Genomic DNA, 15055 nt, shown 5'->3' with positions numbered 1-15055 from the left:
CAAAGTTTTAATTGTTAACAACTGTATTTTGAACATATTATTGTTAGAAGAGGTAACTATTAGGTGGATTAAATCTGAGTAGTCATTACTAAAACAAGCTCAGTAAAACCATTAAATCATGGATTCAGTTACACTGCAATGATTATTACAGTGTCTCTTTCAGTATAAGAGTTTTAAACTTATATTATCTTCGTCAACTAGATTAGTAACACGGCTCGTACTGGGATGGTGATGGAAAGTAAAAACACTCAAGCCATTTTGCAAAAGGAACAATAGTATTTAATAGATTAACAGAAAATTTACACATGGTACATTTAAATTTGAACTTTTCTCTTTTGGGGGGTAAGTCTGCAAAAAACCTGAATGAATTTAAGATATGACCTGTGAAGCTGAATCGTAGTGTATCTATATTTAAAAGAATGATGTTGACAGAGAATATATCAAAGTATGTTACAATTATATTTATTAAGTGAAAGTAAGTTAGTTATTTTTTTAAAAGAATCTGGCTATTCTGGTAATGCTGCATATGTTTTAAGCAAATTATTTAAAAATGTAAACCATTACATTTTTTGTTAAAATTGAACAAGCTGTTAAAATTGCTACAATATATCTCACCTGAGCTCTCCAGTACTATTTTAAATACATATGTATTGTAGAAAAAGCACCAGAAGCAGTCAAGGCAGCAAAACTGTATTCATAGCAAAATAAGCCAAAACCCTCGTCCTTTTGTTTATTCCTCATTCCCGAAAGGAGTTATATTACTGAATGAAGGAATTTTCCAACTGCATTTTTGAGGTCACAGTTACAGCCTTAAATGATTGGCTTTTGCAGGCAATCAGGTACAGATAAATTACACTAAAATAAAACTGTATGATGTTTTTGTCATATTAACACCAAACTGAATGGTGGACTGAAATGAACAGATGAGAAAGAAAATCAAGCTCGAGGCTCACTCTTTCTCTAAAGTGGTCATGTTTCTAGTTTTACTAAAGCATTGATTTTCATAAAGTGCACTAACAAAATAAATAAGTTGAAAAAAGCTTTGAAGATCTATGTACAACTCTGAGATTAAGATAAATTACTGATTATGTTCTTGATAGCCTTTTAATGCTGTGGAAGCTGTAACATACATGAAAAGCTCATTGATCCGGGTAAAATAATGATTTTTCCCCCCTTAGATCAATCTAGTATTAAGGCGTATGTAATTATGCTAGCTTATTCTATAAGGCAAGTTTAGATTAAAGGGAAAATTTATGTGCTATAGGCTAAATCCAGATACTGTCAGGTGCTGGGCATTATTCCTGGCTTCAAAATAAGATGTATCAGTTTCATTGTCTGGCTGGGGTATGAAAGGCATCGTTTGATGCTGTAGATTTTCCCAGTCCACATCACTGAAGAGAGGATGATGTTTCAACTCTTAGGAAAAATATCAAACAAAGCAATATTATGACACCATTACCAAAGTCCTATTTTACAGGAATTAAAGAGAGACGGTCTCACATGTAGCTTGCCCTGGTTTACTATGTCCGTTTCACAGACATTTTAAAAACATGTCTCTTTCTTCAACCACATACTTCCCAACAGCACACAGTGTCATTCTGTATGTCACTTGGCATATGACAGGTGCCTTAACAGAAGCTTATCTTTCTCACTGCCTGCATCTTCTCTCAGAATCCCTGACTCGATGAGAGAAGACAGCCTGGCCTACTTCCTGTTCCCCGACACGGCTTCCACACCACTAATCCTAATCTTCCATGATTAATGCCCCACTTCGCATTCCAATTCCTTGCCGCCTGCTTTGATCTCTGTAATCCTCAGCATCGTCACCCTAGATTACTTCAGCAGGAAGCTCATCCTCCAGTCCCTTACTCTCTTCCCTGTGCTTCATCCTTATCCTTCCTGGTAATTTCAACATACACACTGGTGATATTTCTGACACATGCTTTCTCTTCCTGGTTCTTTGATTTCTTTCATTTCACTGACTTGCATCTCTACAACACACCAGCCGCCCAGCAGTATGGCCGCATCCAAGTCTACTGCTTCCACTTACAAAATCTCAAGTTTGCCTTCCTCTTTAACTACATTTTCCTTCTATCTAGTAAAATGAAATCTCTTTTGATCACACAGGTATTTAGCTGGGAGACATAGCCACCCCTCTCCTCAACTATTCACTTCATTAGGCAACAATAAAGACAGCAAAAAAATGAAGTGTCAATTAAGGCAGTATACAAACCAAAAAAGCAATCAAATTTAAGGAAAATATCAGAAGACGACTACACAGACAGGAAAGAATTGTTTGTCTGTATTGGGGGTAATGGGCTGGAAAATCAATATGTATATATGATGGATTTTCCATAAACTAAAAGACTGGTAGGAAAAGGGATAAAAGAGCAAAAATAATTCACATTTAGAGAATTTATTTGTCTCAACGGTTCAAGCATGTGTTACTTTAGAGTTATTTGTAGTATTAACTCGAACTGGGATATCTGGATGTGATGTGATGCTTCGTGATCATCATAACTATTTATTTAAACTGAATCTGCAAAAGAATTCTAATCTAGGTTAAGATTAACTAAATAAACAGTTGTTGAAACAACTGTTTCTTAACTGAAGAATACCCCTATCTGCTTCACTAGGTAAACTGTTCATTTAACTAATGAACAAAAATTTGAGGTCACTGGTAAGAATGTACTGAGCAAGTTACAGAGCATTATAGCCATTTTCTAAACAACGGTTTCCCAACTTTGTTACAGTTGACCTTTGGGACCAGATAATTCTTTGTAGTAGGGACTGTCCTGTGCACTGTAGGATGCTGAGCAGAATCCCTGGCCTCTACCTACTAGATGCCCCCAACTGTTGTGACAACCAAAAAATGTCTGCAGACAACGCCAAATGTCCTTTGGGGAGCAAAATCATCAGCAGTGGAGAAGGCTGTTCTAAAGCAATCTTTATTTTTATTATTTTAATTTTTTATTTTATTATTATTTTTTTTTTGGCCGTACCTTGCAGCCAAAATAAAAATAAAAATAAAACTGAAAAAAAAAATAAAAAAAAATAAAACTGTATGATGTTTTTGTCATATTAGTTCCTTAGTTCCCTGACCAGGGATCGAGCCTGTGTCCCCTGCAGTGGAAGCTTGGAGTCTTAACCACTGGACCACCAGGCAAGTCCCCTAAAGCAATTTTTAGAGCTTGGTTTTCAAATGTCTGCATTCTCACTTTACATAAGTTTTTGCTCAGATTCTACTCTTCAGGTCTTCCTGACCACCCCATCTAAAATATAAATCTCTTGCCTTCACTTTGTACCCTCTCACTTTGCTTTCTCTCTTCATGTACTTACCACTAGATGGCGTTATGTTATGACTGTTTGTTTACTTCCTGTCTTTCCACTAGAATGTAAGTTCTAGAACTTAAGCACAGGGATGTGTCTGGTTCATCCCTAGGATACCTCCATTGCCTGAAACGAAAACACTGCCTAGCACCTAGAAGTCACTCTATAGGATTTGTTAAATAAATAAACTGTTGACCTCATTGGAGGGAACACCTAGAAGCTGATGTGAATGACATTATTACTAAAGTCCATTTAGTAATATACCCTACTTCACATGGAAATGCATTCTGAGACACAGTGCTTAGTTGTCTCTATATATACATTGTGACAAAAAGGATTTTAAGGCAGCTGCTAATGAGATTTTGAAAATTGGGTTTTTAAATTAATTGGAGTTTCCTGCACTGGAAAGAACCTTTGAATGGGCCACAATGCACCAATTTTGTCTTCTTTGAGGCAACCTGGCTATGAAGAATGCAACAGGGAGTCAAAGTCCATAAAAATATTTGATAATCAATAATGATACCAGGGACTTCCCTGGTGGCACAGTGATTAAGAATCCACCTGCCAATGCAAGGGACATGGGTTCGATCCCTGGTCCGGGAAGATCCCACATGCCACGGTGCAACTAACTCCGTGCACCACAACTACTGAGCCTGTGCTCTAGAGCCCACGAGCCACAACTACTGAGCTAAATCAGTAGTCTGGCTCAACAAATCAAGGGTAAAAGAGTTAACTAACACAAAACCTTACCATTCATTCCAGCTCTCTTTGTATCATCAATGGTTAAGAGTATTTCTACAGCACTTTGAGCATTATCAGATAACTTTTCTTCACCTTCAGGCCAAGGGATATCTATAAATACAAATAAACTTGTTAATCATTGCTCAAGACAATAATACACAGAGATAAATGAGATAAATCAATCTATCTTAATAGGAGAAAAAGAATCACCTCTTTTCAGAATATTCTGGAATACTTGCTGGGGTGTTTCATCGTTGAAAGGGGGAATTCCTGTTAGAAACTCAAACAAGCAAACTCCAAGTGCCCACCAGTCTACTGCAGGACCTGGAATTTAAGAGGAAGCAGCTGAACTTGCAAGCATTTTCTATAAATGTTTGATCAACTAAAACATTAACTGTGGATATTTGGGCACAATGAAGACCCAAAGGCTCGTTTCCTTAAGGCTTTCTTCTGGCTTCCAAACGTGCAAAGACCCAAATTACCTTCCTTTAGGCAATGTGGTAATTACTTTCTTGGAAAATACTGGGCTCCATAAGATGATATGGAAAAACCCAAACGAACTTTTTGGCCAGCCCAACAGACGTTTAGATTAGCAATTAACATGGCTAGTTAAAAAAAAGTTTAAAAAGTTATTAATAACCTCTGATATTCTGGATACTTATTTGTGCTAAATCCTAAAACACAACCAAGGAATGCATTTAATCTAAAAATTATTCTCTAAAAGAGTATTTCTTAATTTCAAAACAGGAAACAATAACATTCAGATGATTCTATAGCCCACTCGTTTCACAAAGGAATGAGATGAGGTAGTAATATTAATGCAAACTGGAGGATAACCTGCTAACTAGGGAAAGCCTTACCTACAGAGGGTTTTTTTGTTTTGTTTTGTTTTTGCCACACACACCATGTGGGATCTTAGTACCCCAACCTGGGATCAAACCCGTGCCCCCTGCAGTGGAAGCACAGAGTCTTAACCACTGGACTGTCAGGAAAGTCCCCTTACAGAAGGTTTTAATGTGGCTTTATTCCTTTTAAGAACATAGAGGGACAAATTAGTTTAACAAAAAATACTCATTCAAACTATTGCTTGAGGAGGTAATTAGAAGATAAGTCTTAATAAATGGGTAAAACTGATTTCTTTTTTTAAAAATTTTTATTGGTGTATAGTTGCTTTACAATATTGTGTTAGTTTATACTGTACAGCTAAGTAAATCAGCTATACATATACATATATCTCCTCTTTTTTGGATTTCCTTCTCATAGGCGTTCCCTGTGCTTTACAGTAGGTTCTCATTAATTATCTACTTTATACATAGTATCAGTAGTGTATATATGTCAATCCTAATCTCCCAATTCATCCCACGCCCAGGTAAAACTGATTTCTAAATAAAATCTTCATTGGAAGCATCATTTGTATACAAAGACATTTTAGACAATTATTTTAAACATGACCTTATAATCTGGTTTATACGCTTGTTTAGATACATCTATGAACAAAATTTCCTAAGCAAAGGTTAATTTCAGTCCAAAAATGATTAACTTCAATATAATTTTAGAATTGAGACTCTAGTCTAGAACTAAATTTGCCTGAAAATTACTCTTTAAAATCAATTTCACAAGACAACCCTCAGAATGGGAGAAAATATTTGCAAATGAAGCAACTGACAAAGGATTAATCTCCAAAATTTACAAGCAGCTCATGCAGCTCAATATCAAAAAAAACAAACAACCCAATCCAAAAATGGGCAGAAGACCTAAACAGACATTTCTCCAAAGAAGATATACAGATTGCCACAGACACATGAAAGAATGCTCAACATCATTAATCATTAGAGAAATGCAAATCAAAACTACAATGAGGTATCACCTCACACCAGTCAGAATGGCCATCATCAAAAAATCTACAAACAATAAATGCTGGAGAGGGTGTGAAGAAAAGGGAACCCTCTTGCACAGTTGGTGGGAATGTAAATTGATACAGCCACTATAGAGAACAGTATGGAGGTTCCTTAAAAAACTAAAAATAGAACTACCTTATGACCCAGCAATCCCACTACTGGGCATATACCCTGAGAAAACCATAATTCAAAAGGAGTCATGCAGGGGGCTTCCCGGGTGGCGCAGTGGTTGAGAGTCCGCCTGCCGATGCAGGGGATGCGGGTTTGTGCCCCGGTCCGGGAAGACCCCACAAGCCTCGGAGAGGCTGGGCCCGTGAGCCATGGCCGCTGAGCCTGTGCTCCGCAACAGGAGAGGCCACAACATTACAATAGCCAGGAAATGGAAGCAACCTAAGTGTCCATCGACGGATGAATGGATAAAGAAGATGAGGCACATATATACAATGGAATATTACTCAGCTATAAAAAGAAATGAAATTGAGTTATTTGTAGTGAGGTGGATGGACCTAGAGTCTATCATACAGAGAGAAGTAAGTCAAGAGAAAAACAAATACCGTATGCTAACACATATATATGGAATCTAAAAAGAAAGAAAATGGTTATGAAGAACCTAGGGTAGGGGCAGGACGGGAATAAAGACGCAGACCTACTAGGGAATGGACTTGAGGACACGGGGAGGGGGAAGGGTAAGCTGGGACAAAATGAGAGAGTGGCATGGACATATATACACTACCAAATGTAAAATAGATAGCTAGTGGGAAGCAGCCCCATAGCACAGGGAGATCAGCTCGGTGCTTTGTGACCACCTGGAGGGGTGGGATAGGGAGGGTGGGAGGGAGGGAGATGCAAGAGGGAAGAGATATGGGGATATATGTATATGTATAGCTGTTCACTTTGTTATAAAGCAGAAACTAACACACCATTGTAAAGCAATTATACTCCAATAAAGATGTTAAAAAAATCAATTTCACAAAATTCATTACTGTGGTTAAGCAACTACCACCATTTCATTTTAAAACAAGTAGAAAAAAAAAAAACAAGTAGGAAAGCATCATGGAATATGCCATTAGAAAAAATAATCACATGCATTTAGAGTGCCTTTTCATCTGCAAGCCACGTAATCCCATCTTCCCTAAGGAACACAAGGTACAAACAGTCTCTAGGCTTCTATTTCTATAGTAATCACTATAAAGACATACAAAACACCTCGGTTAGTAGGCTTTTAAGCAGCACTGAGAAAGAATTATTCCAACAGCTCAGATAATATAACCAAATAATAGAAAAGTAGGGGGAAATCAGGAAAAAACGTGCATTTTAATTTATTTTACTTAGGTTAGAAATTAGGACCCTTTTCCCAGCTCAGCCAAAAATGTACTTATGTCATGTCAAAACATACATGATTTCTCCATGGATATGTCATACATACCCATATAATTGAGTCAAAGTCTAATAAGATCATGTATTGTGATAAATCATATTATCAATTATAAAATAAATCAATTATAATATATATCATTAGCCAGAGATATAGAATAAAGTTGTTTTATACTACTGGCTTTCTAATTTAAAACCCGCTTCTTTAATTTGTAAATTGATACTGTTAATTCCTTTCTATTTTCTAATAATAATAGAATTGAATGATTTAGAAAATTCAAGCCCTTTTGTAGCCACTAATATTAATATTTTTATCAAGCCTATTTCTTCAGTTGCAATAGAAAAAGCTATATCCACACTCTCTGCTACCTTTAAAAGTTATAAAAAAATGCCACATGCCTACATTTGTTTTCACAGAGAAGAGCAATTTCTCTGGATGTCTTCCTGCTCAGAAGACAGAAGACAGTTCATAAATGAGCTGAAATGAAAAAAAATTTTATATGCAATGTGATCTAGTTAGACTTTGTTCAGTTAAATGTGCTTTGCCATGTTCCTGTATGGAGAAATTTACTCACCCAAAGTCAGAGATCCTGCATGTAAGAAAACAGGAGTTAGGTACATTGTCTTAAAGTTATGAGTTCATTCTCACATCATTCATTGAATTAGAAGCCAGGTATTGTGCCAGATATAAGAGATACAAAGATGAGGAAGACAGCTTTCCCCAAGGAGAAAACACCCTACTCTGGGAGAGACAATACAGGTAATTTTAACACAATTTTAAGAGAGCTGAAACAAACATATGCACAAGAAGCTGTGGAAACTCAGGCCAGGGTCCCTAAGTCCCCTTGGCTGAGGCGAAGACATGGAGGGCATCAGAGGTCTCAGTAGGATGTTTGGAATTAGAAAACTAAAGAGCCCAAGTGAGTGTTTCTGGGGCCTGGGATTCCAGGGAAGAGGTTAGAGAGCAGGGAATTGTTTTTTAAAATTATAAATTGCTGTCTATTATTTATTTTAAACTCTATGTATCAAATTACTTTTATAGAAAATAAAAATTTTAGAATATTTCACTAGCTAGCTAAGATAACTAACTACATGTCCCACTAAAAGAGTGGCAAGATCTTATCAAGTAAATCTTTACATTTGAGGTTTACTTTCATATTGTATCCTAAGTTGGAGAAAATGTAAAATTATAATATAGGAAATGAGCTGGCAAATCTGTGACTTAGCAAAAAGGACAAAGTACCAAAACTAGTTAAGTGCCCAGAGGAACTTAGATGCTTTGGCGGATAAAGAAAGGGGAATATTAAACGTGTCTGCTTTCAACATTGTAGAGATTATTGACAAGGGTGAGTGAGGGCTGCCAAGGAGCTCTCCTGGAGGGCTATGCACAAGGAGAACTCAGACTCTAGATACAGCAGTGAATAATTAGTTCTCCATAACTGATCAAGGGATGCTTTATGGAAGAGGTGACATTTGAACTGATGAGCAGATGAGAAGAAATTTGACAGGGAGGTGACTGGGGACTGGCTTTTCTAAACTAAGGCAAAACAAAACAAAACAGGACTTCCTTGGCTGTCCAGTGGTTAGGACCCTGCGCTTCGACTGCAGAGGGCATGGGTTCAATCCCTGGTCGGGGAACCAAGACCCCACATGTCACACGGCGCGGCCAAAAAAAGAAAAAACCCTACTAAGGCAAAACAGTTGTGCAAAATAAGGAAAATGTGAAAATAAATGTGTCTAAGTAAAATGGGAGGATAAGGCCTATAAAGAGACTAACTGAGAGACGAGTCTAGCATGAGAGCTCAGAGCCTCGAATCAGTGATCTGGCTTTCTTTTTGCAGGTAGGAAGGAGCCACCAAGCCAAACACCTCCTCTGTTTCAAGGAGAAGAGTAGCATGAACTCTATTATGCTTTAAAAGGGAAAGTCTGGTGGCAGTGATAGCAAAAAAGAGAATGAAGTTGAGGAGATCAAAGAGAAAGTTATTAAATGAAGGAAAGGGAAAGATGAGGTTCTTACATGGAATAGTGGCAGAGATGAAAAAGTGAGGAGACACACTGCAGAGATGTAATTCATCGGATTTAAATGCCTGAAGGTAGGGACAATGTTTGTGTCACCATGAAGATGGTGAACAGAGAGATGGAACAGAGGAAGAGCAAGCTAGAGGACAAGTCGAGCTCTGATACATAGCAACTGAATGACAGTAGAATACAGAATAGGCACTTTGGCCACGTGTCTGCTGCCTAGAGAAAGTCAGGATTAGAGACAGATTTTTTTTTGGCCTCGTGGCATGCGGGATCTTAGTGTAGGCCCAACTGTCTATTCCTGAACCCAAACTAAAATAGACCTGGGGAGACATTTAGAACAAAGACAGTAGAGGGGGTGGAAGGCGGGACTTCTCTGGATCATTGAGACTAAACCAGCAGGCCAAGAACAAATGGCTGCATGTCTTCTTTCCTATAATAAAGGGCCATATATGTGAGAAAAGAGCATTGCACGAGTTCATTTTCTTTTACCTTATGCAATCTAAGTACTAAAGAAATTTAAAACAATTTATCTCAGAAGAAAACATAGTGATACTTCAAAAACGCAAGATGTGCATGCCTTACCGTGGGCCCTGCCTAACAGCAGCTCTGGTGCGAGGTAGTCTGGAGTTCCCAGAATTCGCCCACCATCCACGGGGGCCGCCCCTCTTCTCACACTCTTTGGAGTTCGGTATGGAGTTCCTGACTTGACCTGATCTGGGGTCTGCTAATTTCAAAAGAGTTTAAGACACAATAAATATCTTAATTCCTTTTACAGTGAACAGAAATGCTAGAACAAAAGAAAAGCTAGGCTGCTGGACATAAAAGATACACTCAAATACTTGATCAGTTTTGAAAATGGCCTTGTAACTAATTATAATTATGAAAAGTCCTATTGTAAAAAGCCCCAATTATAATAATGAAATTCAATAGCTTAGATAACACCAATTATTTCAGTAAGAGCTGGAAATGCAAGAAACAATGAAAAAAATCCACAGGAAAAAATTCTTGATAGGATGGATCAATACAAGCTTGAGAGCAGTCACAGAGGGAGGCTGTGGCTGACAAATGAGTGAATTACTAGGACAATGCATACAACAGAACTACACATAAATAACCTCTCGCGCTAACTGACATTTATGGTTTTAAGGTATTTTGTTGTCTCACAAGGACTCTGTGGGACCAGCAGGACAGGTGTCATTATATTTTACAGACAAACGGCAGACAGAGGCTCTGAAGATAAGGACTTCTAAGTCACTCAGTAAGTTCTAAATAGAAAACTCAAGTCTTGTAACCCTACAGTCGAGGTTTACATTTTCTGTATTATGATGTCTCTCTGAAGGAAGGAAAAAATGAAACTTTGGGTTTAAAAAGATAAAGGTTTAGGAAAAAAAAAAGATTTGAAATATCTATTTTTCAACTTTCTTCTGTAAAGGAAAGAGATCATCTAAATATGTCCTTAAAAGGCAGTAAGGTAGATGGACTTTAATTTTGCATCTCAGAGTTGCCGTGATCAAGTGAAAATATGTGATTGTAAATATGTAAACGTGATATGTAAATATGTGAAAGTATACAGAACAGTACAAATGAAGGAGGCATTGCAGTTAAGAATGATAAACACTGCTACCTGCTTTACCTTTCTGTACTAAAACCTCCAAGGAGCCATAGATTCCCAACAAGCAAAACAAAACTATATGATTAATATTATATAGTCTAGCTGACAGGCAAGTGTCTGGCCTTAATAGTTTATTTTTCTAAAATCTAAAGGACAGAACATTAGCAAGTGATCACATACCTGATATGGCATGTAGGATCTTTCTTTTTGAGTAGGGGTTATAGCCATGGGATATGAACCACTACAGGCACATGAAATATCCATCATATCTAAAGAAGTAATGCTCATTTTGGATGGTTCTGAGCTATTGGATGCATTAATATGACTGTTAAAACTCCGAAAAGCCACAGCATTTCTTTTAGAGGTTAATGTTTTCAACGCCTCCAAAGAAGGAGCTAACATTTTTCGGTTGCTGTCCTGGACGGCAGGACTCTCATCACCTCTCGGCAAGGTGCTTTCTTGGCAGCTGGGGGATGCAGAAAGTAGGTCTTCAATATTTGATTCCTCCAAAGAGGATTCTTTGATGCTTTTATCTGGATCTAAGGACTGCCTTCCTAATGGACTTTCCATGATGGAAATTCCAGGAAAAGATGAATCAGAGTCCATGCAAATACTTTTAGGAGTTCTATCATCATCGGAACACAGGAAACTAGAACTTAAGTAGTCTTTCTTACTATTCTTGTCACAGTCGTCATCCAGTTCACACATAAGGTTTTTTGCTATCATTGGGACAGGTGATTTTTCTGGGGTTTGTTGCTTATCAATGAAAGAATTGCCCATGTTCTCCTTATTAGCACCGTCATTTTGCTGATCTCTGTATACCGACAGCTTAAGGTCCTGGACTTCAGCTGTTAAGCCTGTCCTTTGATTGACATAACCATCTCTCATTTCATTACTACTCTTATACTCGATACAATTTTTTTTATTCTGTATAATTTCCTGACAAGGACTGGAGTCAACTAACTCAAAACTTCTTTTACAACTTCTTTTCCCAAGGTGTTCTTCAGTCACCCCACTGGAATCCACAGCACATTGATGTGACTGATGGTAACCAGACTGGCTTGTGTCAGCAGCCAGATGAATATTATTTACATCCAGTTCTCTTGCTTCCCAAGAAACTTCCCCAGAAGAACATTTTTCAGCAAGGTTTCCACACGAGTTTCCAGTGGCAGGATCGGCACTGCTGTTATGAATGGGAGAAACGGCTAACTCACGATCCCTTTTATTGAAACTTTTGGTCTCCATGGCATTTGTAGATTTTGTACCTAAAGGCTTTTCGACTGTATTCCAACTCATCATTGTAGAGCCCACTGTGTTGTCACTTTCCTAAGAGGGAGGAAAAAACGGTTAAAAAAATTATGTAAAGCTGAGAATCTTTAACCTTTTAAACCTCTGCCCACTTAAGTGGGATAACTGACCCCATAAGCTACGATGGGTAGCTCTTTCCACATTCCTGTGGAAAAACAGAACAATGATAATGGAGAATTAGAAAGCAATGTAAACAATTATAGTATACATTTGTATACATTATTTTGAGTGAAACACTGGTATAAAATTTAAACCAACTATTCTATAATATGTATTTGATGGTGTATTACATGTTATTTAAATAGGACAAATTAATAGGAATATATTCAAGCAAAACTGAGGGTAAGGCTACATTATGTATATATCTGCTGTGCAAAAGGGATGACTGTTTTGTACTTCAATCACAGGGCATGAAATACAGTTAATGGAAAATTACAGTCTAAAAATATAGTTAATGTAAACACGTATCACTTCATACAAGTGTAATAAAACCAAGCTGACAAGATGAAGCTAAACTAACGGCAATTTGTAATTAAAAACCCAAAATAACAGGAGTTAATATCCATTGTCAACAATATAAACTGATGATGCGTTGATAACAAAGTGCTTTTCCTGAAGACTGTTTGAGTTCCAATTCTGCAGGTGCCCTTGTGTGATCAGAATTTTGGACATAATCTTGCAAACTGGCATATGGTAATCAGGATTTTTATAAGATTACTCAGTTAGAGTGAATCTTCAATAAACCCTAATAGTGCATATTTTTGATATGTGAAAAATCGAACTTTATTAACTTACTTAGTAATAGTAAGGAGCAATTAGTCATGAACAAAAAGACAATTCCTAAAGTACAACTCACTGCTCTGGAAGCACAGAAAATGATGCATTTGGGGATCAGCAAGTTTATCAGCGGTCCCCTGTGGTCCATTGTCACTCCTCTGACCTAACTTGAGAGGCTCTACTGTAACCCAATCATTGCATTCCTTAGGGATGCAGCCGAGGGAGGAAGAAGGTTAAGCTATGTATAGTTTGAAATATTATATAACATGCTTTCTTGAAGAGAAAAGAGGTAAAATAATAGAATGGAAATCTGGCTTTTCCTGAAGCATTTATTACCTAGAGGGCAATCAATGAGAGAAGGAAAAAAGATTGAGAAACCCTGCCTTAACTAAAAAATAATGTGACCTTACTCCTAAAATACACATATCCAACAATAATGAAGAAAATCATGCTACTGAGAATAAGGAGCAAATACAGTCCAATTTATTTTATCAAATGGAAGGTTTACTCTTTGTGTATTAACATTATTCTAAGCTAACATTATTTTGTCAGCATTCTATAAAGGAAACTTTATTGTATTTTAGTTCCCCTCAGCTTTAATAGCTTAAAAAAGCCCAAAACAGAATATATAAATTAAGTAAGATAACTTGCAGCAAATTTATTCATTTGGTAAGCAATCTCCTTAGAATAGATACTTTCAAAGACACACCTACATTACCTTTGTGGTCTAAAAGTTATTTCTGATCCAAAAGAGTTACCATTCCATTAAATGAGAAACTGGCAGAAAACAGTAAAGAAGGAGGTAGTATAAGTTTAAAATAAGACAGGTTAAAAAAACTCAACAATCTAAGGTCTGTGTCAGGGTAGGGAATTAAAAAAAAGAAGTCCATCCAGATGCCTAGAAGCCAAACATTTACTATTAATATACTGCAAAAATAAAAAAAATTGGAATCTCATATACTGAGCAAAACTAATTTCACATTTGAATGAGAAATATTTCAAGAGAATTTGACAGAATATATAGGAAAAATGAAGAATACCTTGATTGCCATTCATGTAACCATTTCATTTCCTTACAGAATTTGTATGAAATGGTACATAGCGTTTCTATCATTAATTTGACACACATAGTTGGTTTTGGGTAAGGTGAATGTCACTCTGACCTGGCAATCCTTTTCCCATCTGGGACTGCTGTGGCACTCGGATTCCACACTGGACATGAAGGTGTGGGATTGACTGCTGGTGCTGGATGTCGCCAGCCTTTTCCTAGACTGGAGGAGATGGGAAGTTAGACACTTCACAGGCATCCCAGGGTGGGAGGCAACGGTTTCAAGACCTGTGGGGAAGAGAAAACATTGAAGTTTATGTCACATCTTTCCTACTTTCCCGCTGATCCCGAATCTTTACAGATAATTAGAAAAAGTATTAAGTATTTCATATCAGAACTATTTCCATGTAAACATTATTTCATCCATAATGATGGCTTTGGGTGGTTTTGGCATACAAGTACTGTTCTGAAAGTTAAAAAACAAAGCAAAACTCTCAATATTCATAAAGTAGAAATCAGGACAAGGGAGCGAACATAATTAGGAGGAAATCCATTTTGAATAACCATTATCCAACTTGAAACTTTTCTTGATGAAGGACCATTTTTTTTTTTTTTTTTTTGCAGTACGCAGGCCTCTCCCTGCTGTGGCCTCTCCCGTTGTAGAGCACAGGCTCTGGACGCTCAGGCTCAGCGGCCATGGCTCACGGGCCCAGCCGCTCCGCGGCATGTGGGATCTTCCCGGACCGGGGCACGAACCCATGTCTCCTGCATCAGCAGGCAGACTCTCAACCACTGCGCCACCAGGGAAGCCCAGAAGGACCATTATTGATGTGCTATATCCAGGTGTGCTAGGAGGCTGGAATGGGACTACGTTTACTCGATTCAATTTGTATTTAATTAAAACTGTGGCTTTATTTTAATGTTGAGGTTTACATGCTTACA

The 15055-nt window shown here is 37.4% G+C and overlaps 1 protein-coding gene across 4 annotated transcripts in view; it reads right to left on the bottom strand.

Moving 5' to 3' along the window:
- The window catches only part of MASTL (microtubule associated serine/threonine kinase like), a 59459-nt gene that overhangs the window by 25600 nt on the left and 18804 nt on the right, over positions 1-15055 (bottom strand). For 2 of the 4 annotated variants that reach the window (XM_079912685.1, XM_079912684.1), the window contains exons 7-11: positions 14229-14401; positions 11161-12306; positions 9951-10092; positions 4282-4395; positions 4081-4182 (exon numbers count right to left, since the gene is read on the bottom strand). In XM_079912685.1, coding sequence (XP_079768811.1) covers positions 4081-4182; positions 4282-4395; positions 9951-10092; positions 11161-12306; positions 14229-14401 — 1677 coding nt within the window. Of the gene's footprint in view, positions 1-524; positions 1417-4080; positions 4183-4281; positions 4396-9950; positions 10093-11160; positions 12307-14228; positions 14402-15055 lie in introns of those variants that run through there. The other 2 variants (XM_079912682.1, XM_079912683.1) reach the window with 2 other exon arrangements.

The sequence above is a fragment of the Stenella coeruleoalba genome (assembly GCF_951394435.1).
Source record: "Stenella coeruleoalba genome assembly, chromosome: 2".
Lineage (NCBI taxonomy): Eukaryota > Metazoa > Chordata > Mammalia > Artiodactyla > Delphinidae > Stenella > Stenella coeruleoalba.
The sequence above is the reverse complement of the archived record's forward strand: the minus strand, read 5'-3'. Positions and strand labels throughout refer to the sequence as shown.